Genomic DNA, 26,109 nt, shown 5'->3' on the forward strand with positions numbered 1-26,109 from the left:
ATGGGACTATTATTTAGAAATCAGTATCTAGACACCTGGTGTGCTCATTCTTCTGGGTTATTGCCTATGGTCTTTTCAGAGGCCAGAACTAGAAACATTAAATTTTACTTATTTTAAACCTATTTTTAATCATTCCTCTTTCAACATTTTTAGTCGTAATTAGACACAATTCCTTATTTATTTTTATGTGATAGAGGATTGAACCCAGTGCCTTGCACATGCTAGGCAAGTGCTCTACCCTAGCTTCATTGCTCCAATTTCATTCATTTTTTCCTCTCCTTTTCCCATTACCGATTCCATATTCACAAAGAACAAACTTTGGCTCCCAATCTACATTATTTATGAGATTCATTCATTCTGTTATTCTCTTGCTAGGACATAACCTCAACAAGGGTGGTTGACTTTTTTCATTGCTGCTAGTGTGGAACCTAGGCCTCAGACATTTGACACATATTTGTTGAATAAGTGAATGCCAGGTTAAACTGACTTTGAATTCATCACTCCTGGCAGAAATCGCCACAACCTGATGGGCTTAGAGCAGAGCTTGATAAATCCCCGCCCCCACAGCTTTTGGAAGGCGGTGGAAGATTGGGAAAGTGTACAATCCCAGGTGGTAAACATTAAGGCTTGGGAGATACTCAAGAGGAGTCAGCAGCCACAGGACAAGGAGATCTCTTATGGCCGCCTAAGTCCACATCAATGGCTGAGCAAGTATCCAAACTGCCTGCGTTCAAGCGTTTCAAAGGCTGGAGCCCGCCCCAAAGAGCAGGCGCTTTAAACTAGGCTGCTAAGATAAAATATGACCCGAATTCAGACAGGGATGCTGGGGAAAGAATGAGGGAGCCCTACCTAAGCTCAGGAACCTTACGCAGCCAAGCCCTACAGCTCGGCCGCCTAGAAGCTTCCGGGTTCCATTCCAGGCCTTCAGTACGGCTTGACAACAAGCTCCACCCTATGCAGCAAACGCCGTGCGCTGATTGGCTGTCTCTAAAACCGCGGCCCTATGGTCGCGGTCTTGGTTAACTTCGAGCTCCAACGCCGGCTCCAGTCCCGGGACTCTCGGCTTCCTATTAGACTACCAGTTTCCAATCAGAAGGGTTTCTGAATCTCAGTCTTCGGAAGGCGCTAATCATTGGCTGCAGGATAGGGGCGGAGCCCTAGGTCGTCGCCGGCTACGCCAGGGACAAAACCAGGGACTAAAAGCGAACCCTTTCGCAGAGCGGCCTCGCGTGGACCCACACCTGACTCCCCTCCCCAGCGGGTGAGTCTGCGCGAGACCCTGCGCCCCCTCCTACCGTCCGCCAAGTGCGCCTGCGCGGCAACAGCCGCCAGCCCTTGTGCCGCTTTCCCTTTTTCCTGACCACCTTTTCCCTTCCCCTCCCCCGTCCCCCGTCCCCCGTCCCCCTCCCTGCCCTGCCACCCCTCCCGCCCCCTAGNTCCTTCTGTACGTTTTCCCCAGTCCCGATCCTTACCCTACCCCCGCCCCCATCCCCCAGGACCCTGGCGCCCCAGCCGCAGGGGCTGCGCCTCCGCGAGCCGCGATGTGCGTGGTCTCAGAGCCTGTGGGCCTCCCTTTCCTCACTGCCCTCCGTTTCCTCTGCACAGGCCCCCACCTCCCTCAGAATGACTCTGGACGTGGGGCCGGAGGATGAACTGCCCGACTGGGCTGCGGCCAAGGAGTTTTACCAGAAGTACGACCCTAAGGACGTCATTGGCAGGTGAGGCCGCAACCGGGAAAATGGAGGCCCAGAGAGGTCGGGTCCTAGCCAGTATATATGTTTTCATCTGAGGATTGGGTAGATGGGAGAGGTCAGTGGTCGTTGGAGAACATTTGGTGATTAGATTCATATTCTAGGTTAACCCCCATTTTCTCACTAATTTATTCATATATTAAACAATCAGTTGAAGCATGTACTGTGTGACAGACATAAAGCTAAACACACGGAGGGTAGAAAAGATGTCTATGACGTGGAGATTCTACAAGTGAAAAAAAACGTGGACCTTCAAAATGTATCTGATTAGATAGGTAGAGGTCTGCATGAAGTGCTGTAGGGAAAACCAGAAAACCACAGCTTCCCGGAAGGAGTGATCTTTGGGCTGAGTCTTGAAGTATGCATAGGTGTCCAGCATAGAAGGAAGAGCTTACCTGTATAGGCAGTGGTAGATATTCATCAAAGGTTTCCTAAATGTACTAAGTATATTAGGCACTGGGGATACTCAGTGAGGGGTGACAGAAATCCATAAGATTTCTGCCTTTTGGAGTTTACAGCTTAACAGTAGAGATAGATAATAAATGTAAAAAAATAAAGATTAGGAGCTGGGGCTGTAGCTCAGTGGTAGAGCGCCTGCCTTTCACCGTGTGAGGCACTGGCTTCAATCCTCTGCACCACACAAAAATAAATATAAGATATTGTGTCCATCTACAACTAAAAAAATCTTAAAAAAAAGAAAAAAAGGTTAAGTGCTAGGGAGAGAATAAATAGGACAATAATATGTGAATAATTAATGATGCCACTGCAGATTGGGAAGCCTGGGAGACCTCTGAGGAAGTGAGGAGGTTTGTTTGTTTATGATGCTGAGGATCAAGTCCAGGGTGATGTGCGTGGTAGCAAGTGCTCTACCACTGAGCTACATCCCCTGCCCCAAGGAAGTGAGTTTTGAACTGAGATCTGAAGGCTGAAAATGAGTGGGTCATGAGCTGAGGCAGGCTATATACCCAGCAGAGGGGACAGTAAGTGCCAAGGCACTGTCAAGTGGGTATATGTATTCAGGAATCAAAAAAGAGAGTTGAATGGGAGCTGTAATTTTTGGAGGCATCAGCAATTAGATAGTGGTGAAGGGGACAGAAAATAGAGAAGGGAAAGGAACCTAGGCTCAGGCCCTAAAGCATGTCACCATTTAGGGCTCAGTTAGAGAAGGAAGAGCCAGGAAGGGTGACTGAGGAGATGCCATCTGAACTAGAAAAACAATGATATCAAAATCATAAGAATATCCTTCTAGAAGATTGGCAGAGTCTACTGTGTCAAGTGCTCCTGAGGCCAGGAAAGCAGGCATTAATTTGGCTAGGTATCATTAAGCTATCATATGGTATATGAATAAGGAAGTTAGAATCAGGAATTCTGGAGAAAAGTCAAGGTTTGAGACAAGGTAGTGGGAGTGATTCACACAGAGTAGATGTTAGGCCCCTAGAACTGGATGAGAAAGTATTGGGAATAGAGCTCAGCTCCAACTCTTGAGGTGCTACAGCATTTGTGGGCTAGGTAAGGTAGGATGCACCAAGATGAAGAAGAGCCCATAGGTAAGAACCAAAATAACTTGCCTGCCAAGGGGAGCAGAAAGACCACTTTTGTAGTAGTCAGATCAGAGGGAAGGGACATTGTGTCTTCTCCCAAGATTATGGTAGTATCATCCCTTGTTTTTCACCTCTCTCTTTTCTCCATTTCCCTCTTGTCCTGCATAATTAATTAATTGCACATTCTCACTAAATTATTTTCCTGAGTTCTAGTTTCTTCATGGATAAAGGATAGAAGCTTTGACACATTCTGGAAATTGATGACAAGTCACAGAAACAAAGATTAAATAGCAGGATTATAGCCAGCGGTGAAGCTGAAAATGAACTTTTTTATTTATTTTTTTTTATTTTTTATTTTTTTTTTAATTTTAATGTTTATTTTTTAGTTTTCAGCGGACACAACATCTTTGTTTGTATGTGGTGCTGAGGATCGAACCCGGGCCGCACGCATGCCAGGCAAGCGCGCTACCGCTTGAGCTACATCCCCAGCCCAAAAGGAACTTTTTTAAAAAAATATCTTTTTAGTTGTATATGGACACAATACCTTTATTTTATTTGTTATTTGTATGTGGTGCTAGGGATCGAACCCAGTGCCTCACACATGCTAGGCAAGCGCGTTACCACTGAGTGACAACCCCCCCCCTAAAAAAAGGAATTTTTTAGTGAAGCCCTTGAATGACCAGTGAAATAATTGGGTTTGATGTTTTTTTTTGTTTGTTTTTGTTTTTTAATTTTTTATTGTTGGTTGTTCAAAACATTACAAATTTCTTGACATATCATATTCCACACTTTGATTCAAGTGGGTTATGAACTCCCACCTTCACCCCATACACAGATTGCAGAATCACATCAGTTACACATCCGTTGATTTACATATTGCCATACTAGTGTCTGTTGTGCTCCGCTGCCTTTCCCATCCTCTCCCCTCCCCTCCCCTGTTTTTTTTTTTTTTTGTTTTTTTAGGTAAGTAATAGAAATTAAAACCCAGGGTCCATCAAGGCATGCTAAGAAAGTGCTCTACCACTGAGCTACACCTCTAGCCCCTATTTATTATATAATTAACCATAAGATTCAAAGATATAGGTGTCACAAAAAGGAGGGGAAACCATTATTTTTAGGGTCCAGCTCAGGAATAAAGGAATACTTAGAATCTGGTAGAAAAATTAATCTGGGTATGCTTTAAACAGTGTGGTCTATGTTTTAGAAGTCTAATTCTAGAAGCAATGTGAAAGATGGATTGTGTGGGCTGAGTCTGGTAGCAGGGAGATGGGTGAGGGGGCTGATGTAGTTTTCCAGGTGAGAAAAATAAGGGTGGATTACTAGAACTAGAAGTATCTCAAATTCATATGTGAGAGCTGTGGAGTATGGACTAGAGTAGTTAATTGTAGATTTAAATGGAGAAGGAGAAGCCAAGCATAGCACCAGTTCCAGTTTGGGAGTCTGATTGAATGGTAACACCATTAACTGAGATCAGGGAGAGAGAGAGAAGAGCTAGTTTCAGGGGAAGATGAAGTGTTCAGTGGTCATGATGTCTATGAAATAGCTCCAGTTTCCATAGGAGAGATGTTTAAAAAGAGATATTGGTCTGACACTTAATGGAGATATCTGGGTAAGGAGGTTTAAAGTTGTGGAGATACAGAGAATTACTAAGGGAGAATGTACCTAGGCTGAGAATAGGGCCATAGTTGGCAAGCCTGATATTTATTTACTTATTTATTTATTTATCAAACTTGGGGTCTTCTGACTATTAAGTAAGTGCTGTACTTCTGAGCTACAAGCCACCCAAGTCTGGCATTTAAGGAATGACAGAATAAGGCTCTGGATAGTATCAGCAGAAAGAATTTGGATTTGGAGTTCGAAGACATGTGTGTTCCGATTAGATAGTCATGATGCACAGTAAGAAGGCTTAATTACTGAAGAGTGAATGCTTTTATAGGTAGAAGGCTGTGGGATGCCAGAGGAGGGGAGTAGTCCCTTCTTGTTGGAAATTAAACACAGAATCCATGAGGTAGCATTTAATTTAGGCCTTAAAGCAGGGATCCTTAGTTCCATGGCTTTTGGGGTCCTCGAACCCCTTGAAATTGTAAAAATTTATGTAGGTGGTAGAGGTCTCTGGCTTTCACATTTTCTAAAGAGGTTAATTATATGGTAAGTAATAAATAGGGGCTAGAGGTGTAGCTCAGTGGTAGAGCACTTTCTTAGCATGCTTGAGGCCCTGGGTTTAATTTCTATTACTGTAAATAAAAAAGGTAAGCCAGGCACAGTGTCACACTCCTGTAGTCCCAGCAGTTTGGGAGGCTGAGACAGGAGAATCGTGAATTCAAAGCTAGCTCAGCAACTACGAGGCACTAAGCAACTCACTGAGATCCTGTCTCTAAATAAAATACAAAATAGGGCTGGGAATGTGGCTTAGTGGTTGAGTACCCCTGAGTTCAATCCCCAGTACCAAAAAAAAAAAAAAAAAAGGTGAGTAATAATTAGACTGAGGGATAGGGGTAATTAGCTCAGTAGTAAAGTTCTTACCTAGCATGGATAAGGCTTTGGGTTTAAACTCCAGTACCACAACAACAACAACAAATTAATAATTATATCATGGGCCTCAGACTCAGATGCCCTTAGTGGTTGCTTAGGAAATTAAATTCAAAGTGGCCAAGAGTAAGACAGGAGGAAATGATGGGTTTTATGGCAGCCAGAGAGTTCTTGTCCCTTAAGACATGAGGGGATAAGGCTGGGGGAGGTTTATTAATTTTTATTTTTTAAAAATATAAACCAATGAACAAATGAACAAAACACTAATATATACTACAATGTGAATGAACCTCAAAAAAGTGTTAAATGAAGGAAATCACTTGCAGATACAAAAGATCACTGCCATATGGTCTTATTTATATGAATTTTTTAAAAAGGTAATTCTGTAGAGATAGATTAATGATTACCTGAGATTGAAGGTGGGAATAGGGATTAACAGGAAATCCTTGTCTAGGATTTTTTCTTAGGAAAGCCCTCTCTACTTCATTAATTCCTTTCAGTATCCCTTCAGGATACTGTTGGCCACATTTCAGAGTTATAAAAGTTAAAGCCCAGAGCCTTATGTCAGTGAGTGACTTGGAGGTTAGTTGGTGGCAAATTTGGGGTCTGAACTAAGATCTAATTTTCAGCTTTGGTCTTCCAGGCTGTGATTCCATATTTATTTGGTACCTCCTACCCTTGAGGGTGTTGTAGGGGATCTTTGGGATTTGGATTGGGAAATGAGAGATGTTTGAATGAAATATGGAAGGAGACTTCACTTATTTCTTCCCATTTCCTATAAGGGACACGTTCTGGGGCTCAGATGTGGAAAGGACTTGCCTAGGCTTACCCTTGGGGGGTAAGAGCCTGGATTCAACCAGGGTCCCCTGCCTACCTTCCCGTGAGTTTTGTGTTGCACCTTGCTGGAAACCCAGGTTGCTGAGGCTGGCTTTGAACTTATGATCCTCCTGCCTCATCCTCCCCAGCTGCTGGGATTACAGGTGTGCATTAGCACACCCAACCCACTGTTATAAACTAACTTCTGGGGCCACCAAGNGAGAATTGCAAGTTAGAGGCCAACCTCAGCAACATAAGATTCTGTCATAAAGTAAAATTAAAAGGGTAGAGCACTTGCCTAGCATGCACAAAGCCTTGAATTCTGGGTTCAATCCCCAGTACCAAAAAAAAAAAAAAAAAAGGTGAGTAATAATTAGACTGAGGGATAGGGGTAATTAGCTCAGTAGTAAAGTTCTTACCTAGCATGGATAAGGCTTTGGGTTTAAACTCCAGTACCACAACAACAACAACAAATTAATAATTATATCATGGGCCTCAGACTCAGATGCCCTTAGTGGTTGCTTAGGAAATTAAATTCAAAGTGGCCAAGAGTAAGACAGGAGGAAATGATGGGTTTTATGGCAGCCAGAGAGTTCTTGTCCCTTAAGACATGAGGGGATAAGGCTGGGGGAGGTTTATTAATTTTTATTTTTTAAAAATATAAACCAATGAACAAATGAACAAAACACTAATATATACTACAATGTGAATGAACCTCAAAAAAGTGTTAAATGAAGGAAATCACTTGCAGATACAAAAGATCACTGCCATATGGTCTTATTTATATGAATTTTTTAAAAAGGTAATTCTGTAGAGATAGATTAATGATTACCTGAGATTGAAGGTGGGAATAGGGATTAACAGGAAATCCTTGTCTAGGATTTTTTCTTAGGAAAGCCCTCTCTACTTCATTAATTCCTTTCAGTATCCCTTCAGGATACTGTTGGCCACATTTCAGAGTTATAAAAGTTAAAGCCCAGAGCCTTATGTCAGTGAGTGACTTGGAGGTTAGTTGGTGGCAAATTTGGGGTCTGAACTAAGATCTAATTTTCAGCTTTGGTCTTCCAGGCTGTGATTCCATATTTATTTGGTACCTCCTACCCTTGAGGGTGTTGTAGGGGATCTTTGGGATTTGGATTGGGAAATGAGAGATGTTTGAATGAAATATGGAAGGAGACTTCACTTATTTCTTCCCATTTCCTATAAGGGACACGTTCTGGGGCTCAGATGTGGAAAGGACTTGCCTAGGCTTACCCTTGGGGGGTAAGAGCCTGGATTCAACCAGGGTCCCCTGCCTACCTTCCCGTGAGTTTTGTGTTGCACCTTGCTGGAAACCCAGGTTGCTGAGGCCACTGCAAAGCTACTGTTCGCCAGGGTGATTTCCTTTGGTGGTTGCCCCATTGTCCAGATGGATCTTCAGAATCTGGCCTAAATGATAGGAGAATTATTAGCATTCTCCATTAGCATCATCAGTCCATTCTGGGTGAAAATGAGAAGATAGAAGGCCTTAACTTGCACTGTTGTCTGGCAGAGGAGTGAGCTCTGTGGTCCGCCGATGTGTTCATCGAGCCACTGGTGATGAGTTTGCGGTGAAGATCATGGAGGTTACAGCTGAGCGGTTGAGTCCTGAGCAGCTAGAGGAGGTGCGGGAAGCCACTCGGCGAGAGACGCATATCCTTCGCCAGGTCGCCGGCCACCCCCACATCAGTGAGGCTGCATTCCCTGTTCCTGTTAGCTAATAACCCCTGCCCACACAGCCCATTTCCCCAACATTGCCTCCAGGCCTCTCCTCCTTTCTTCCTGGCTCTATTCTACTTCAGAGAGTGGCCAGCCTTTGGGTCCCTTCTCCCTCCTTTGGTTCTCCTTCCTTCCCAGTAATAGCCCACTGCCACCTCAGGGTGGAAAAGATCCTATAATGTGTATCTGCTTCTTTCCATCTCTGTTTCTCTGCTTTTCTGCCTCTTTTCCCAGTCACTCTCATCGATTCCTACGAGTCTTCTAGCTTCATGTTCCTGGTGTTTGACCTGTGAGTATCTCCCTGCCCCATCTGAGAAGCCTCATTCCCACCGCCATGTGTGTCCCCATTCTTTCAGCTTAGTGGGCTGGAGACTACCCTGCTTACATCTTCCTCTACTCCAGCTAGGGCTCTGTTACCACAAGCTGCGGCTGGCCCATGGCTCTGGTCCTCTCCCTGTGTGCCATGATTAAGGCAAGTTCTTTAAGGATGATAGTGACCAAAAACAGAATTCTTGTGACCCAAGGGGTCCCTATCCCAGTTCCCCTTTATAAAGGGAAATAAGGTTATAAATTGATCGGTCAGAGAAAAGCTATTTAAGAGGAAAGTGTTCCAACAGTGAATGAACCATTTATAAAACAGATCCTCACTTAACCACTCACTTGTTGCTTAACCCAGTGCTTTGCTCAGTCTCTGCTCATTTGTTCTCTTTTTGGCCTGCCTGAATTCACTTCAATATATTTACAGAATGGACTCTGCAGAAATCTGAAAGGAAGTAGAGCAGTCATTATACCACTCTACAACTTTATAGGACAATGACATTGTTTTGAGGATTGACGCAGAATTGGAGTTACAACTTCAATTTTAAAGACATGATAAAAAAATTCAAAATTGCAAAATAAAGTCCTAGTCAGTCTTCATGCCACTCTTAGCTGAAATTTTGGCCTATGTTCTAAATAGATTCATTTTTAAGAGGACCTTTTCTTTCTTTCTTCCTCCCTCCCTCCCTTCCTTCCTTCCATGAACCCAGGGCAGCCTAACCACTGACCACATTCCCAGACCTTTTTTGTATTTTATTTAAAGAGACAGGGTCTTGGTTAAGTTGCTTAGGGCCTTGCTAAGTTGCTGAGGCTGGCTTTAAACTCATGATCCTCCTGTCTCAGCCTCCTGAGCCACTGGGATTACAGGCATGCACCATTGAGCCTGGCTAAGAGGACTTTTTCAGTTTTAATTATTCTCTCATACTTTACAAGAAGTTACCTATTCTTGCTAAAATGATGCAGTTTGCCCCATTTTGTCATAGTGCAGATATTTCAGCCAGCTCACTGGGCCAAACTGCCTCTGGGATCTCGGTCAATCTCAGAATGATCTCTCCCTAGCACTTTGACTTGTCAGCAGAGGAATCTTATTACTGTAGGCTTCCTTCATAGTATTTATTTATTTTTTTAGTTGTTGATGGACCTTTTTTTATTTATTTATATGTGGTGCTGAGAATTGAACCCAGTGCCTCACATGCTAGGCAAGCACTCTACCACTGAGCTATAACCCCGCCCTCTTCCATAGTATTTTATGGGAGCTCTGGTTCATTTTCTCAGCCTCCTACTGTGGGGTGCATCTGTCTCCTATGCCCCTCCTGTTCCTTAGGATGCGGAAGGGAGAGCTGTTTGACTATCTCACAGAGAAGGTGGCCCTCTCAGAAAAGGAAACCAGGTAATGGCACAGCCTGCAGCCCCTGGGGTGAACAGGGAGTGGGCAGGGCAGGGAGAAGCAGAGGAGGAGACTGCACCTCCCTCAGGTCCATCATGAGGTCTCTGCTGGAAGCAGTGAGCTTTCTCCATGCCAACAACATTGTGCACCGAGACCTGAAACCCGAGAATATTCTCCTAGATGACAATATGCAGATCCGACTTTCAGATTTTGGGTTCTCCTGCCACTTGGAACCTGGCGAGAAGCTTCGAGGTGAGGGGACCTTGCCCTAAGTGGCTTGGGAGGGAAGGAGACCCAGGCCTGAGGTTGATTGACTGGCTAAATCTGAGTAGTCAGTCCCAGGTACCAAGGAAATGGAAGTCAGTAAGCATCTGCCAAGCATCCTCTAGGATGCAAATACTGTGTAATTCAGAGTGGGCTTCTTGACCTGGGAGAATGGAGGCAGACAAGTGAGTAGATGGGCACACAGCTGGCACACCAAGAAAGTCAGGAGGAAGAAACACTTAATTTATCCCGAGGGATCCACAGAGTAGGGATTTCTGGGGTGAATCCTTGTCCCAAAAGGAATGAGGGAGTAGGGACTAGTAGGGCTCAGCAGCATGTTTAGGTTCTACAAAAAATAGCACCACACTGTACTGTGAGAAGCCTGATATGTCCTGGCCACATCAACTTCTCATCTAGGGCCCTGGGACTTAGGCTTACTCAATCTTGATATATTTGTTGTGACATATTAATATAGAAGTAAGAATAAGAAATAGTCCTAGTGCAAATGGAAACTTCAAGCAAAGTTCATCTGCAAGAATCCTCAGACCCTTTAATATGCTACTATGTCTCCTTCAATGGCTTTGCACTGGATTATTATTAATAGATAACATATCCTGGACACTTGCCATGAGGCAGGTACACACCAAGCCTTCAACATGACTTATTTCTCTAAATCTTCCAAGAACCCTTGGAAGTAAGAGACAAAATGATTTGCCCAAAGTCATTTGGCCAGGATTTAAATTTGGGCAGTCCTCATTCTCTTAATTTGTGGATTTACACTTCTTGCAGATGCTGTGCTTCATTTTCCTCTGGATTTCCAAATACACTTTTCCTCTTTCTGGAATCATTTTTGCCCCTTCACATTATGCCCTCTCCCTTGGCTTGAGTAATTATAATTTCACTGTAAGCTGTCAGGTTAGATAAGGTACCCCTGTTGGTTTTTTTGTGTTTGTTTTTTTCCTTTTTAAGTAGTACTTGGGGTTGAACCCATGGCCTCACACATGCCAGGAAAATGCTCTACCACTGAGCTACATCATGTACCCAGTGTACTCCATTTTTCTTATATATACTCCTTTCATGATACTTGTCTTACTCTATTATTCTGAAATAGATGAACTTAGTAAGAAATTCCATATTTTTCCAGGCATGGTGGCACACACCTGTAATCCCAGTTGGGGAAGTGGCTCAGAGGTTAAGTGCCCCTGGGTCTGATCCCCAGTATAAAATAAAAAAATCCATATTTTGCTGGCTGTAGTGACACATGTCTGAGATTACATGCATCAGCAATTCAGAAGGCTGAGGCAGGGGAATCATAATTTTGAGGGCAGCTCAGTAACTTGGCAACATACTGTCTCAAAAAATAAAAATGTTTCCTTGGTATTGCCAAAAAGCAGGGTGGGACTGAAGATGTAGCTCAGTGGTAGAGTGCCCTTGGGTTGAATCCTTAGAACCACACGCAAAAAAAGAAATCCCATATTTCTTCTGCTTGCTCTTCTTGGGTTGAATGGTAGTTCTACTAGCCAGAAGTAAAATTATAATTTGGGGGCAGAAAGGATACAGAAAAAATTTGTTTTCCATATATATAAACTATGTCAAAATGTGGTAACATGTTGTTTGAGGAGTAGGTAGGTTGACTTGGCTAGAATGTTGAAGGAGGAAAATGATATGGGTGGATAGGACCTTGAAGTCAGTTCCCAAATCAGGTTTTCTTAGCAAGGTTACCAGAGTCTTGGTGGGCTATTTAAGTTGTTTAGGCAGTGTCTAGTTCTGAGGTTCAGTAGGAAGCAGGCAGGAACAGAATGGGAACACTGCTAGCTCCAGCAGAGATCTGGTATTAAGGGCCTTGGAGGGAGCTGGTGGCATCCCTTCAAACTGCTGTCTCTCCACAGAGTTGTGTGGGACTCCAGGGTATCTGGCACCAGAGATCCTTAAATGTTCCATGGATGAAACCCATCCTGGCTATGGCAAGGAGGTTGACCTGTGAGTGTCTGGTCTTCCCTTCCCCTGTGTACTGTCCATCACATTGCCTTTTACCTAGACCTACCTGATTCTGGTCTCTTTCTCAGCTGGGCCTGTGGGGTGATCTTGTTCACACTCCTGGCTGGCTCACCACCATTCTGGCATCGGCGCCAGATCCTGATGTTACGCATGATCATGGAGGGCCAATATCGATTTAGTTCACCTGAGTGGGATGACCGTTCAAACACCGTCAAAGATCTGGTGAGCTGGGGCTATGAGAGGACAATGGGGAAGCCTTAAGATCTGCCCTTCATGTTCTGGGGTTTCCTCTAGATCTCAAGACTGCTAAAGGTGAATCCTGAGGAGCGCCTGACAGCTGAGCAGGCCTTGCAGCACCCCTTCTTTGAGCGCTGTGAAGGCAGCCAATCCTGGAATCTTACACCCCGCCAGCGGTTCCGGGTAAGCCTGAGACTATCAGGGTCTGCACCTGTGCCTGACCTGTGACCTTTCCTGTGAGGGATGCTCCACTAGAATTCACACTGCCCTCATTCCCCAGGTGGCAGTGTGGACAGTGCTGGCTGCTGGACGAGTGGCCTTAAGCTCACACCGAGTACGGCCATTGACCAAGAGTGCATTGTTGAGGGATCCCTATGCACTTCGGCCAGTGCGACGCCTCATTGACAACTGTGCCTTCCGGCTCTACGGGCATTGGGTAAAGAAGGGTGAGCAGCAGAACCGGGCAGCTCTCTTCCAGCACCGGCCCCCTGGGCCTTTTCCCCTCATGGGCACTGAAGAGGAGGGAAACACCACTGCTATCACTGAGGATGAGACGGCACTGGTGCAGGGCTAGGACCTTAGCCCTGGGCAGCCTCAGAAAGCAGGATTTTCAAGGAGGAGACTTTTATCATTCCAGCCCCTCTGGGCTCTGACCTCAGGCCTAGCAAGGTGCACCACTGATCATGCCACTGTTGTAAAGACCAGCCCTGTGCACCTACTCTCATTGGCTTAGGGCTTGAAATCAGAGCTGGGGTGGAAGGGGAGCCATTCTGAATGCCATGCCTGGCCTTGTCAGTGCTGCTTGTGCTGCATCTGAAATAAAATCTGCTCCATGCTGGGAAGATCATGTGCCCCATGTCTGTTGTCTGGCTTCAGCCCAGAAGGTGCTCAGGAGGGTGGCCCAGGTCGGGGCACTCTGGCCCAGGCTTTTATTGGGGAAAATGTTGGGGATCACTTAGTCTTGTTCTTGTTTTTGCTTAGAGGTAGCTGGTGAGGCCGCTCTAGAGCACTCAACTTGGTGCTCAGCCTCTCCTCACTGGCCTTGAGGCGCTCTTCCACCAGCTGCTGGAGCTGCCCCAGCTCCTTATTAAGTTGGGTCTTGATGTAGGTTCGGAGGACACAGACTTGGACTGCACAGAAGGAAGGGGCAGGTCAGGAGAGATGCATTCTGAGAATGACAGAATGTCCCTGGCTGAGTGAACATAACCCCATGGTGTCCCCCATACAGATGGCAATGTTATTTACTTCAGTCTAGGAAATATAAACCAGCCCTTTTGGAGAGACTGTTGGGCAGATTAGGCAGAGTAGCTATGTTGGGCTTTTCTGGATTAAAATTCTGAATACAAATTAGTAGCTACATAGCTTTAGGCAGGTTGACCTTTCCATGCCTCAGTTTCCTTGTGTAAAATGTAGATATTGCTGGGCACAGTGGCACATGGCTATAGTCTCAGCTACTCAGGAGGCTGAGGCAAGAGAATTGCAAGTTAGAGGCCAACCTCAGCAACATAAGATTCTGTCATAAAGTAAAATTAAAAGGGTAGAGCACTTGCCTAGCATGCACAAAGCCTTGAATTCTGGGTTCAATCCCCAGTACTGAAAAACTAAAAAAATAGATAGTAATGACACCTAGCAAGAGAGAACTACGTGAGTTAATATACAGAAAAAGTCTTAATTAAAACAAGACATCCTTTGGTGGTACACAGTATTGCCAAAGCTCTACATTCTATTATTGTCATTGTTTTTCTAATCATCTTCCTAGAGCTACCTCTTTTGCCACCCCCACCTTCCCTAGCAGTTTTGCTCTTACTAATTCAACTTGGACTGCATAAGGAATCTTCTAGAAAGTGGACCATGACTAAAACTAGAAGTCTGAAGTCCTGATGTGGTCTACAATCTTCATTCAGAATCACAAGGCACCCTAAACCCTCCAGGTGCTCACATGGCTCTTGCTCTGGCTGGGCCACTATCTCCAGTTCTGCCTCCTGTGGGGTGAGTGCCTGCTCCTCTGCCTCCTCACCTTCTTTCTCTGCAAGCCAGAAGCAAGAAGAGGCCTTAGACTCTGCAGTGGGCTTGGCCCATCCCTGCCCTGGCCCTGGCCCTCTTTGGTACCCATCTTACCCTTTGGCCAAGGCTTGGGTGGCTGTAGCCCCATGTAAGTCAAAGATAGATCCAGCCGTACCTGGGAAGAGAAAGAACAAGACTAAGAAAAAGGCACCTGCATTGAGAGAAAGGGGAAGATGAGGGGCAGTTTCTTGCCACCCACATCACAGTACCTGGGGTGTGAACACATATTTGTAGAGTTTGAAGTGGCGGAAGTAGGTGTTGACCACGTAGTCTGCCAGGGCCAGCAGCTGTTCCTCCTTAAAGAGGTCAATGCTGAATGGGGGCCGCTGTGGTGATGACTGGGAGTTAGAGCACTGACAGCCTCCAGAAGCCCAGGCCCTTAAGCTATCTAGGTTCAGGGAGAGCCCACAGGTCTTTAGAGAAAGATGAGGGTAATAGTGGGAGAGAGGGTAGAAAATTGGGCTAGACCTTGTCTTGGGGATCAATGATAGTTCTGCCCTCAGATACTGACCCTGACTCCATGGCAGAAAAGAACACTGGTAAAGTAGCGGTAGCATTCCTCCACGTTGCCCAAGGGTGTTGCTGGTAGGGAAAGCAGGGTATGGCAGTGAGGCCCTTCCTGCTATCCATCCCTCCAGTTCACTGCCTACTTAAGGAACACAAGCTTCAGAGGTGGACAGATCTAGGTTTAAGTCTTTGTTCGTTTCCTTAATTCACTCAGCAAATACTGAATCCTCAGTATGTGATGTTGTAGGCACTGAATAAGACAGACAAGGTCCTGCCATCAGGAAGCTTATATTCTAGTGGAAGTAACATACAATAATCCAAGAAATAAATAATTTCAGTTATTAAATATTCTGAAGAAATCAGAATAAGGATGGGGAATAAAAGAGTGTGGGGGGAAAGGCAGAAGTCATTTATTGAACACTGTGCATGTATTTGCATATATTATTTCTCAGTCTCACATAACATTAGTGCTCTGTCTATCAGTGAAGAAACCAGATTCCAGGTGGTAATCTCCTTACTCCTGCTTCCAGAGTCAATTGTGCCAGGCCAGTCTCCCCCTGTCCCTGGGACTCAAACCTTCTGGTAGCCACTGCTCTCACCAGCACAGGCCTTGTGAAGATCTTGGAGCAGGGCACATGCCACTGATGTCTGCTCCAGTGAGAAGCCCTGCTGGCGGCAGAAGATGAGCGCGTGGGAGTAAAGGTCCAGGGTGATGGCATCCTGCAGGTTCTGCTCAGAACAGCCAATCTTCAACAGCTCAGCCAGAACTCTTAGGGAGAGGAAAGGAGTGAGTGACGATAGAAGCCTTGTTTCACCACCCTACACTCGCCATGTTTGGAGCCAGCCATTCCTCATGTCTTCCTCCCCAAGAGCTCTTCCCCTCCTTGCTCAGTCCCATACTCCCTCATCTCCTCAATGTTGGCAGTCTTCTCCAGCCGGTGCATGGAATGGATGTCCAGGAATTTCCTATCACAAGAAAAGGGGAAACAGTATTTATGATTGGTACACATTAGATTAATGATGGGGCTTATTGCTCAGGAGATCTGAGTTTGAGGCTTGGCACTTTGACTAACTTTTGTAACCTTTGGCAAGTAACTTACCTCTGTGGGCCTTGTTTCCTCCATCTGTAAATGAGGAATACGGCCTACATGAACTTTTATGATCCTCTCAATGAGTTCTTGTCTCTGCTCTTCCACTACCTTGCCATATGATCTTGGTTAAATGCCCCTGTGATCTTCAGTATCCCCATTTGTACAATGTTCCATGGAAGCTATGATACTCCTTTTACATCCTCACTCTTGGCTCCCATCTCACACTGTCTCTTTGGACTAGGGGACGTGGAAAGGTGGCTTATACACACCTTGAGTAATGCATGTGTGAGGCTCAGTCTCCTTATCTGTAAAATGGGGATGTTCTGGGGCTGGGACTGTAGAGCACCGGCCTGGCACGTGTAAGGCACTGGGTTTGATCCTCAGCACCACATAAAAATAAATAAAGATATTGTGTCGAACTGCAACTAAAAAAATATTTTTTTAAAAATGGGGATGTCCTGGTTGGGAAACACTAAAGGAACAATATAAGTATGAAGTGTAACTTTCCCCCAAGGCTTTTCACTCACCACATGCAGATCCGGGGCTGGGGCAGTGGCGGCTGCGGAGAGAAAGTGCATTGGGGAAGGAAGAGGTGTGTTGTATCTGGCCCTTAGTCCCTGGTCCGCCGTCAATCTCCAGCGGGGCTGAGAACGTGCTATAATTTGCCTTCTCATCTCTAGGTCTATGTAGAGCAACGTGGTCACGGCTGGACTTAAGCAGGTCCTAAGTACTATCTGTGAAATTAACAATCTGGGCTACACATCCTCTACCTCTCTTCCTCAAAGAATCAAGGGAAACGTCCCGAACATTAGGGAACGTAATGACGGGTGACGCCCCGTGGGAAAACCATTTATACATATTCGTGAGCGGACCACTTTGTCCCACCCTCACCGGGAACAAGTTGGCTCCAGGATCATCTTCTGCTTCCATAGAGGCCGAGCCCAGTGTAGCTGAATCGGTCCGCACACCTGTTCCCATCATGGCCGATCCATCCGCTGAACTGAGATCCTTCTCCAGTTCCCGCCGCAGTTCAGAGGGCTGTTCAAGCTCCGACTGCACCTTCACTCCCAGGTACTGGCTGGACTTAAGGCTGGTCATCTCTTCGGAGTCTCGAGTCACCACCAGCTCTCTCAGACCTGAGTTTCTGAAACAGCCTATTCTCTAGCAGCGACTGCCAAGGTCTGACCCTCTAGCGATTTTCCAGCCACTGTACGCGGCAGCTAGGCCGGTGTAGCCAATCCGCTGGGCCAGGAAGGCGTCTTCCCGGTCTCCAAGGTGACCGTTGCTAAGAGGCTTGTGAGAGAAAGGTAGAAAATGCAGGCTCACGCAAATCAGCGAGAGGAGAATGCGCATGCGTGATAAGTTGCAAGGTATTTCCCCCTGTTTATCCCCTTGGAAGTTCCTAATAGAAGGGCTTGCACTGTCCTCTGGACAGGAAAGTGGGAGTTCGGTGTCAGTTGCCATGGGAACTGTCTATTGGCCAATCACCCAGAGAAAGAGGAGGTGTTCAGGAAAAAATCAAATGATCCGAGAGGCGGGACAAGCGCGACGGAGAAAAACAGGAAATGAAGACGCTTCGCCACATCCGGTGTTGTCTCTAGCGCCTGCGCCCTATGTGGGAGGGCCAGTGACGTCCGGTGAAATCCAAGATGGCGGCGCTAGGCTGACCCTGCTGTCGGTGAAGGCCCGGGATGGCGGGGGCGGGATCTTTCAGGTGTGTGCAGGGGACCGCTCGGGGCTGTGGAGCATCGGCCGCTGCCACATCTCTGCTCTGTCTTCTTCAGGTGACCGAAGTACCGCCCTCTCCCGCGACCCTCGGGGGACCGTACGCCGCTCCTCGCCGCCGCAGCTATGTCTGGGCCCGGCAACAAACGCGCCGCCGGCGACGGGGGCTCAGGGCCTCCAGAGAAGAAGCTGAGCCGCGAGGAGAAGACCACAACTACTCTTATCGAACCCATTCGGCTTGGGGGCATCTCCTCCACGGTTCGTGGTCTTTTGCCCTAGTCTTCAGAACTTAGCTACCCCTCCTATCTCTGGTGTCCGCCCAAACCGTCAAGAATCTTAGTGCCAGGTCCCCAAGCTTAGAAAGCTTCACTATAAAGTGTTATAAAACACGTTTTCTTGTAGGAAACCAAGAGCACGACATCTGCCTTCCCCTTGCAGTTACAAAAACAGGTCCCCGAGAGCGTGTGATTTCTTAAAAACTTCAGAGTTAGGGAGAGAGGAAGACGCATAACTTGAGCCTTCTCATAACCAGGATGCTTTCTCTGGGAATAGCTGAACCTCTTTAAGTCTTGTTCACAGATATTTTGGGAATACCACCCTTCCATCCATTCCAGTTGCTTTCCTTATCTGCTTCTGTGATGGTTTCTGAGCCTTGCTTGACACTCTCCTTGGCACTTTTGTTTCCCTTGGCAGGAGGAGATGGACTTGAAGGTTCTGCAGTTCAAGAACAAGAAACTAGCAGAACGTTTGGAACAGCGACAAGCTTGTGAAGATGAACTTCGAGAACGAATTGAAAAGTTGGAGAAACGTCAGGCCACAGATGATGCCACACTCCTCATTGTCAATCGCTACTGGGCCCAGGTGGGTGCTTTCTGCTTTCTAAGATCTAGCCTTGATTCATTTGCTAATTTTCAGATTACCCTACTGAGAAAGGAGTTTCATGCTGGAAAGCACCTAGGGATTTATATTTCTGGTGCTTTCTACCTTTAGCTGGATGAAATTGTAGAAGCTCTTCTCCGATGCCATGAGAGCCAGGGGGAGCCATCTGCAGGGATGGAGGTACCTGGGACTCAGGAGGGGCCAACACGTGATGTGATTCCTCTCACAGATCCAGGGACATCAGAACTGAGAGGTAGGACCAGAGCCCTAGGATCTGTGGAGCTTAACTTTTGGGAAATGTTCTGGAGAGTGGGAGATTTTGATTTGGGGTTCTTAAATTTCCCACCCCATCCATCTCCCCCAAGAAATCGTTTTTATGTTTGGGCAGAACATTGCCATGGGTAACAACAAAGACTGTAATTTGATGTGGTTTATAGTGCCAGTGTTGATATTCATCAAGTCCAAAAAACACTGTTAACTAAGTACTTAACGTTGTTTTGGATTAGAAGGAATCAGAGACAAGCAGAAATAAATACTATTCCTATTGTCATGGAGGAAATTACTAAAAGTAATAAGTAAAAACTATTGGGGAGGGCTGGAGTTGTGGCTCAGTGGTAGAGTGCCTCGCCTGCACATGCGAGGCCCTGGGGTCCGATCCTCAGCACTATGTAAAAATAAATAAAATAAAGACATTGTGTCTAATTACAACTAAACATTATTATTTTTTTAAATATTTGGTTTTTAGTTTTAGGTGGACACAGTATCTTTATTTTATTTTTATGTTGTGCTGAGGATGGAACCCATGCTTCACCCATGCTAGGCCAGTGCTGTACCTCTGAGCCACAGTCCCAGCCCCTAAAAATTAAATATTTTTTAAAAAATTATTGAGGTCCCTGAAAGAGAATAAGTATATGTACACACATATGTGTAGTCCTGCTTTAGACTGGGAAGGTAGATGACTTCCCTGAGGAAGTAATTTGGTAGCTCTGTAGCCTTGAGGAAACTACATTAACTTTTTAAACTTCAGTTGTCTTACTGTCAAGTTGGGGATAATAAGATAACTACTAATTGTGTTAATTGAGTGAGTCATGACATATGGAAGGGCTCAGTCTATAACTTGGTACAGATTGGTAGTCATTGCTACTGTTATTCTGATGAGGATCTGTCCATCCTTCCCAGAGCCCCTGCCAATGCAGCTGCGACCCCCTCTTAGTGAGCCAGCTTTGGCTTTTGTGGTGGCACTAGGTGCCAGCAGCAGTGAGGAAGTGGAGCTACAACTTCAGGGCCGAATGGAGTTTTCTAAGGCAGCCGTGTCCCGGGTCGTAGAGGCCTCAGATCGCCTGCAGCGCCGTGTGGAGGAACTGTGTCAGCGAGTATACAGCCGAGGTTAGACCCTAGAAGTGTCTGTCTCTGCTTACATCTTTATGGTCTCCCCATCCCCTAACCCATTAATGCATTAAGCCCAGAATTCCCCAAGGAATAAATCAGCCATGATTTGGGGGAAAATAGTCTGTAGATGGAGATTCTGTTTGATTCCTGGATGGAAGAGTTGTCGATGCTAATAGTGCCACCGTCTTCCAGCTAGAGACCTATCTAGAGCACTTTGTATAAATTTCAGTGATAGCTGTTGATCCACAAGGCAGAGCAATAAGTGCTTAGGCTTTGTAGGTTGGCTGGTTTCTCTCAGCCTTAGTTCTGCTTCAATAGTGAGGCCTTTCAGGGAAAATGGCTCCCCTCTCTGAGCTAGTTTCCTCCTTTGTACAGTGGGGATAAAAACTCCTGGTTTGCCATGAGAAACTGGCAAGACACTGGTGGATCACTCTGGGCACATATCAGACTCCAGAATGAGTTAGTACTTTAACCTGTTGCCCTTGGGGCTTGATTCTTACCTGGATCCTGCCTTCCCAGGGGACAGTGAGCCCCCTGGTGAGGCTGCTCGAGCACGCACCCGGGAGCTGGGCCGTGAGAACCGGCGGCTACAGGACTTGGCCACTCAGCTGCAGGAGAAGCACCACCGCATCTCACTGGAGGTGGGAATCAGGCTTTTGGTGGGGGAAGTAGAACCAGGGCAGGGTTTGGGTTAGATGGGCACCCAAAGATCTCGGGTTTCCAAGTCCCTTTATCCAAGCATCTGTCCCATCCATTGCCCCAGTATTCTGAGCTCCAGGATAAAGTGACATCAGCAGAGACTAAGGTGCTAGAAATGGAGACGACAGTGGAAGACTTACAGTGGGACATTGAGAAGCTACGTAAGCGGGAGCAAAAGCTCAATAAGCACCTGGCAGAGGCATTGGAGCAGGTGAGGCTGAAGTGCTGGGGAAGATGGAACCAGGCTCGGGTACTTGGGACCCTGGCTTCTGCTCTTCATATCTATCACCTGTCTCCTCTCTGCAGCTCAACTCTGGCTATTATGTGTCTGGGAGCTCCTCAGGCTTCCAAGGGGGCCAGATCACACTCAGCATGCAGAAGGTGAGCAGCGTCATTCTTCCCAGTCCCTATGTCCCTCCCTTAAAATTTCCCTCAGGACCAAAGGCAAATGTCTACCTCATAGCCCCTTGCCTGTCACTCTTGGAGCTCTTTCTTTCACTCATTTATCTACTTATTTAGTAAATAATTACAGAGAACTAAGTGCTAAGTACTAGGTAGATTGGAGAGAAAAAATATCAATACTTTCTTGGAGCTTAGGTTATAGCTGGGGAGTATACAAATTAATGAAATAGTACATCAGTTGGTTATCAAGTACCACAAAGGAAAAGCACAGAAAGAAATAAATGGGGTTATATAGAGTCCCTTAGCATTCTGGGGTCACTGTGCTGTTTGCCTTTTGCTTCAGCTGGCTTTTCAGGTCTTCTGGGAATGCTTCCTTGACTCCCTGTCAGTTAAGAACTTTAGCTCCCAATGTTCAGTACTCCATGCAGTATTGAAACCCCACACTTGCTAAGCAAGCGCTCTGCCACTGAGCCCCAGCCCCAGCCCACAAGTGGGAGATCTTGGGAAAGCCCTTGGTTTAGGGCTTCAGAGTCCCATCAGCGTGTTGCACAGGGTGGCTTGGGTAGAGTTTGTTGTTGTGGGTGAGAGGAACATGCTGCCTGTCCTGGCCCTGCCTACCACAGCCCCTCCCACTCCTTAGTTTGAGATGTTGAATGCAGAATTGGAGGAAAACCAGGAATTGGCCAATAGCCGCATGGCAGAGTTGGAGAAGCTGCAGATGGAACTTCAGGGTGCTGTGAGGACCAATGAACGCCTCAAGGTGGGCTGTGGTTGGGGCTGAGAGGGCCTGGGCCTGCAAGATAGGGACTGAACCCTAAGCCTATTGCTTGCCATTTGGGGGATCCCTTCTCCTAGGTGGCCCTTCGGAGCCTTCCTGAGGAGGTGGTACGGGAGACAGGCGAGTACCGCATGCTGCAGGCCCAGTTCTCACTACTTTATAACGAGTCTCTACAAGTGAAGACCCAGCTGGACGAGGCCCGGGGGCTGCTGCTGGCCACCAAGAACTCCCACTTGAGACACATTGAGCATATGGAGGTATGGCGTTTAGAGTGAGGGCCAAGTCCATAATGTTCAGATATTCCTGGGTTTCTGAAGCCATCTGTACCTGCCAAGGGTCCCTTGGGAAAAAAAATTCTTTCTAAGGCACCAAGGCCTAAGGTGGGACTGAGGGGTTCTATGGGTCTTTACACCTCAATCTACAGAGTGATGAGCTGGGACTGCAGAAGAAGCTGCGCACAGAGGTTATTCAGCTGGAAGACACCTTGGCCCAGGTACGAAAGGAGTACGAGATGTTGCGCATCGAGTTTGAACAGAACCTGGCAGCCAATGAGCAGGCGGGTATGTGGTGGGATTGGGTGGAGGGGGGTCTTATCTGGGGTGCTGGGTCCTGCTGGGGCTGCTGCCATTCAGATGCAGGAAGCAGAGCTATTTCTTTTTTGTAGAGACTCATTTCCCTCTGGGAAAAAGGACTATACTACCTGGTTCTTAGGCATGGTGAGGGTTGCATTCAGTTGAGGTGGCTGACAGAGCAAGAACATGAACTATTGGCTCCATCTGTTTCTCTGATCTTCTGGTGTGTCTATCAGAAATTTATTTTATAGACATTTATAGAATACCACCTGTAAACCAGGCTGTGTTCTAGGTTTTGGGGTTGATAACGAATGAGGCACAAAGAATTGCTGCCATTATGGAATAGTGTTGCAGTAATGGGGAGACAGATGGTAGGAAAGGGATAAAGTGTGTATATCATATAGTGATGAAGATACCAAGAAAAGTGAAGCAGGAAAGGGAGATGGGAAATATCAGGAGAAAGGGCATACAGCTTGGAGTGGGGATCAGGAGAAAGTGCATACAGCTTGCAGTGGGGATATCAAGCAGATGTCACCTAGGAGGACATTTGTATAAGTATCTAGTGAGTATCTAGTGAGTGTTAGATGTCTGTTCCAAACAGGGAAATATGGAGGTATTAAAAAAAAAAAAAAAGTCTACATTAGTTACTTAGGTGGAAATCACACTCTAGGCCTCAGTTTCCCCTCCTGCACAGCAGGAGTATTGGTTCTGGGTCAGCTTCTTTTCCCACTGAAGGGTTAGGGTAATATAGGGACCAGTCCAACACCCTTACTTTCCCAACCCTCCCCCAGGGCCCATTAATCGTGAGATGCGTCACCTGATTAGCAGTCTCCAAAATCACAATCACCAACTAAAAGGGGATGCCCAGCGATATAAGCGGAAGCTTCGGGAAGTACAGGCTGAGATTGGCAAGGTGAGGAAGGGACTGCCTGGGAAAAGCTTTGGCTGGACCCCAGTAAGCATTGGCTCACCTCATTCCTCTTCCTCTCTGTCTTGGCAGCTCCGGGCCCAGGCTAGTGGCTCAACCCACTCCATCCCCAACCTGGGCCATCCAGAGGACTCTGGCCTCAGTGCCCCAACCCCGGGGAAAGAAGAGGGTGGGCCAGGTCCTGTTGGTACCCCTGATAGCAGAAAGGAGATGACGTCAGTCTCTGGTGCCACCACTACTACCTCCTCAGTGAAGAAGGAGGAGCTGGTCCCTTCCGAAGAGGATGCACAGGCCATAACCCCAGGGGCCCAGGGCCCCTCCTCCCGGGGCCGAGAACCTGAAGCCAGGCCCAAGCGGGAACTTCGGGAACGGGAAGGGTCTGGCCTAGGACCACCACCTGTAGCCTCAGGTCTCTCAAGGGTGGATCGAGAAAAGGCCAAGGTGGAAGAAGCCAAGAGGAAGGAGTCAGAGCTGCTGAAGGGTCTCCGAGCAGAGCTCAAGTGAGGCCCTATTGCTCTCTCCTTTTATCCCAGTGACCTAAAGCCCTACTTACCAAGCCTTCCTCCTACATCCTTCCCCAGGAAGGCCCAGGAAAGCCAGAAGGAGATGAAGCTGCTGCTAGACATGTACAAGTCGGCACCCAAGGAGCAGCGGGATAAGGTGCAGCTTATGGCAGCTGAACGCAAGGCCAAGGCTGAGGTGAGGGCAGGTAGGGCTTGTGGGGCATGCAGGGAGGCTAGCCCAGAGGCTGGTGACCAGAGACGTAGGTCAGCAGAAAGCAGTGACAGCTCCCTTCTGTGGCTGTAGGTTGATGAGCTACGGAGCCGCATTCGGGAACTGGAAGAAAGGGATAGAAGGGAGAGCAAGAAGATTGCAGATGAGGACGCCCTGAGGCGCATTCGGCAGGCTGAGGAACAGATCGAACACCTACAGCGCAAATTGGGTGCCACCAAACAGGTATAAGCCCCTTTGGGTCCCCTTGCTTCTGATACTGGGGTTCTCTTAGCCCTTTGTTGGATGCCTCTAGCTGATGTGACACCTTGATGGCATGGGTCCACTGTGATTCTTGGCTTGGCATGTTTTCTTGTGATTCTCCTCCCCCTCACCCGCCAAGGCCATCTGTCCACCTAGCACTTTCCATCTTGTCCCTACCCACTGGCTACAGGAGGAAGAGGCTCTGCTGTCAGAGATGGATGTGACAGGTCAGGCTTTTGAGGACATGCAGGAGCAGAACGGGCGACTGCTACAGCAATTGCGGGAAAAGGATGATGCCAACTTTAAGCTGATGTCAGAGCGGATCAAGGCCAACCAGATTCACAAGCTGCTTCGGGAGGAGAAAGATGAGCTGGGCGAGCAGGTTCTTGGCCTCAAGTCCCAGGTATGGCTGGCCCAGGGTGGAGCTTGCAGGGTGGAGCCCGAGAGGCAGGGCTCCTAGCACTTAATCCACCTCTCCCCCCCACCTCAGGTTGATGCCCAGCTGCTGACTGTGCAGAAACTGGAAGAAAAAGAGCGGGCCTTACAGGGCAGCCTAGGGGGTGTGGAGAAGGAGCTTACTCTGCGCAGCCAGGCCCTAGAGCTCAACAAGAGAAAGGTGAGGCTGGGCCTGTAGGGAGTCTACCGAGGCCTCTGGCCCCCATCCTCCCTGATTTTGCTTGGAGAATCTGATGCAGGTGGCCTGGGGCAAATTCCTTGGCTCCGTCTCTTCCCATAGGGATAGCTCACAAGTATCAAAAGATTTATTGTGTGCCAGATCCTGTGCTTGATGTGTGGTCACATTTCAGTCACAAAACCTACCAGAATGGTTTTCATTATCATCCCCATCCCCCTGAATCTGAAGTTCAGGAGGTCAAATTGACTTGCTTAAGAAAGTGGAAGGGCTGGGGTTATGGCTTAGTGGTAAAGTGCCTGCTTAGAACAAATGAGGCACTGGGTTCAATCCTCAGCACCACATAAAAATAAATAAAAGTGTTGAAACCATCTACAACTAAAAAAAATTAAAAAGAAAAAAGAGGGGAGCTGGGGTTGGGATCCAGGTCTTGGCTTCATGATCTACATAATCGCTCACTGGATAACTTGTCAATTGGGGATGGTGGTTTTTGTTGTTGTTGTTTGCACAGCTAGGAATTGAACACCTGGGGCCTTGCACCTGCTAGGCAAGCATTCTACCACTGAGCTACATACCCAGCCCAGGGATGGTGGTCTAGTTTTATTAAACATAAGAACTATCTAGCTTATACTAAAGGTGTAACATTGATTTTTTTAAAATTATTTATTTATTTATTAATCTTTCATGTGACCTTTTCCCTTACCCTGGGGATTGAACCCAGGGCCTTGTGCATGCGAGGCAAACACTCTACCAACTGAGCTATATACCAGCCCTGTAACATTGATTTTCATCCTGTTTTCCCTATTGCTCTACCTTCTTTTCTAGTTAATTCCTTTCATTAAAAGGTTTTTTTTTTTTTTTTATGTCTCTGTTTTTTTTTTTTTTTTATTT

The 26,109-nt window shown here is 46.8% G+C and overlaps 3 protein-coding genes across 14 annotated transcripts in view; 2 read left to right on the forward strand and 1 right to left on the reverse strand.

Moving 5' to 3' along the window:
• The first annotated feature begins 409 nt into the window (after window positions 1–409).
• Window positions 410–13,420, forward strand: Phkg2 (phosphorylase kinase catalytic subunit gamma 2). Of its 9 annotated transcripts, none has more exons than XM_048789801.1 (10): window positions 410–1,261; window positions 1,497–1,718; window positions 8,169–8,344; window positions 8,609–8,663; window positions 10,017–10,082; window positions 10,168–10,331; window positions 12,233–12,323; window positions 12,410–12,563; window positions 12,636–12,761; window positions 12,859–13,420. In XM_048789801.1, exons 2-10 carry the CDS (start codon window positions 1,624–1,626, stop codon window positions 13,150–13,152), a joined length of 1,221 nt encoding a protein of 406 aa, XP_048645758.1. In that variant the 5' UTR covers window positions 410–1,261; window positions 1,497–1,623; the 3' UTR covers window positions 13,153–13,420. The 9 variants fall into 9 exon arrangements, with proteins under 9 accessions (XP_048645758.1, XP_048645759.1, XP_015346800.1 ...); XM_015491313.2 differs by having other exon boundaries at window positions 411–1,261; window positions 1,606–1,718; XM_048789802.1 differs by lacking the exons at window positions 8,169–8,344; window positions 8,609–8,663.
• A 59-nt stretch (window positions 13,421–13,479) lies between these two features.
• Cfap119 (cilia and flagella associated protein 119) lies at window positions 13,480–17,697 on the reverse strand. The gene is made up of 9 exons (XM_015491316.2): window positions 17,132–17,697; window positions 16,768–16,799; window positions 16,050–16,115; window positions 15,749–15,918; window positions 15,154–15,224; window positions 14,852–14,968; window positions 14,697–14,757; window positions 14,518–14,604; window positions 13,480–13,708 (listed from the first exon to the last, which is right to left on the reverse strand). The coding sequence occupies exons 1-9, from the start codon at window positions 17,336–17,338 to the stop codon at window positions 13,530–13,532; spliced, it is 990 nt and encodes a 329-aa protein (XP_015346802.1). The 5' UTR covers window positions 17,339–17,697; the 3' UTR covers window positions 13,480–13,529.
• Window positions 17,698–17,863: 166 nt separating this feature from the next.
• Rnf40 (ring finger protein 40) overlaps window positions 17,864–26,109 on the forward strand; it is a 12,337-nt gene continuing 4,091 nt past the window's right edge. For 2 of the 4 annotated variants that reach the window (XM_048789798.1, XM_048789796.1), the window contains exons 1-17: window positions 17,864–17,954; window positions 18,025–18,223; window positions 18,659–18,826; window positions 18,956–19,097; window positions 20,024–20,230; window positions 20,753–20,874; window positions 20,997–21,143; window positions 21,239–21,313; window positions 21,975–22,094; window positions 22,190–22,369; window positions 22,537–22,672; window positions 23,476–23,597; window positions 23,685–24,112; window positions 24,194–24,311; window positions 24,420–24,569; window positions 24,778–24,990; window positions 25,078–25,203. In XM_048789798.1, coding sequence (XP_048645755.1) covers window positions 18,092–18,223; window positions 18,659–18,826; window positions 18,956–19,097; window positions 20,024–20,230; window positions 20,753–20,874; window positions 20,997–21,143; window positions 21,239–21,313; window positions 21,975–22,094; window positions 22,190–22,369; window positions 22,537–22,672; window positions 23,476–23,597; window positions 23,685–24,112; window positions 24,194–24,311; window positions 24,420–24,569; window positions 24,778–24,990; window positions 25,078–25,203 — 2,586 coding nt within the window. In that variant the 5' untranslated portion in view covers window positions 17,864–17,954; window positions 18,025–18,091. The remainder of the gene's footprint in view (window positions 17,955–18,024; window positions 18,224–18,658; window positions 18,827–18,955; window positions 19,098–20,023; window positions 20,231–20,752; window positions 20,875–20,996; window positions 21,144–21,238; window positions 21,314–21,974; window positions 22,095–22,189; window positions 22,370–22,536; window positions 22,673–23,475; window positions 23,598–23,684; window positions 24,113–24,193; window positions 24,312–24,419; window positions 24,570–24,777; window positions 24,991–25,077; window positions 25,204–26,109) is intronic. The other 2 variants (XM_015491310.2, XM_015491312.2) reach the window with 2 other exon arrangements.

This window comes from Marmota marmota, unplaced genomic scaffold, assembly GCF_001458135.2.
Source record: "Marmota marmota marmota unplaced genomic scaffold, marMar, whole genome shotgun sequence".
Lineage (NCBI taxonomy): Eukaryota > Metazoa > Chordata > Mammalia > Rodentia > Sciuridae > Marmota > Marmota marmota.

Excerpts from the sequence above, each read along its gene's own strand:
- Cfap119 (XM_015491316.2), bottom strand. The coding sequence starts at position 17,338 with ATGACCAGCCTTAAGTCCAGCCAGTACCTGGGAGTGAAGGTGCAGTCG. Across the intron at positions 15,225-15,748 it reads TCTTCACAAGGCCTGTGCTG|CAACACCCTTGGGCAACGTG; the intron begins GTGAGAGCAGTG and ends TTTCCCTACCAG. Across the intron at positions 14,605-14,696 it reads ACCCAAGCCTTGGCCAAAGG|AGAAAGAAGGTGAGGAGGCA; the intron begins GTAAGATGGGTA and ends TCTGGCTTGCAG.
- Phkg2 (XM_048789801.1), top strand. The coding sequence starts at position 1,624 with ATGACTCTGGACGTGGGGCCGGAGGATGAACTGCCCGACTGGGCTGCG. Across the intron at positions 10,083-10,167 it reads CTCTCAGAAAAGGAAACCAG|GTCCATCATGAGGTCTCTGC; the intron begins GTAATGGCACAG and ends CACCTCCCTCAG. Across the intron at positions 12,324-12,409 it reads TATGGCAAGGAGGTTGACCT|CTGGGCCTGTGGGGTGATCT; the intron begins GTGAGTGTCTGG and ends TCTCTTTCTCAG.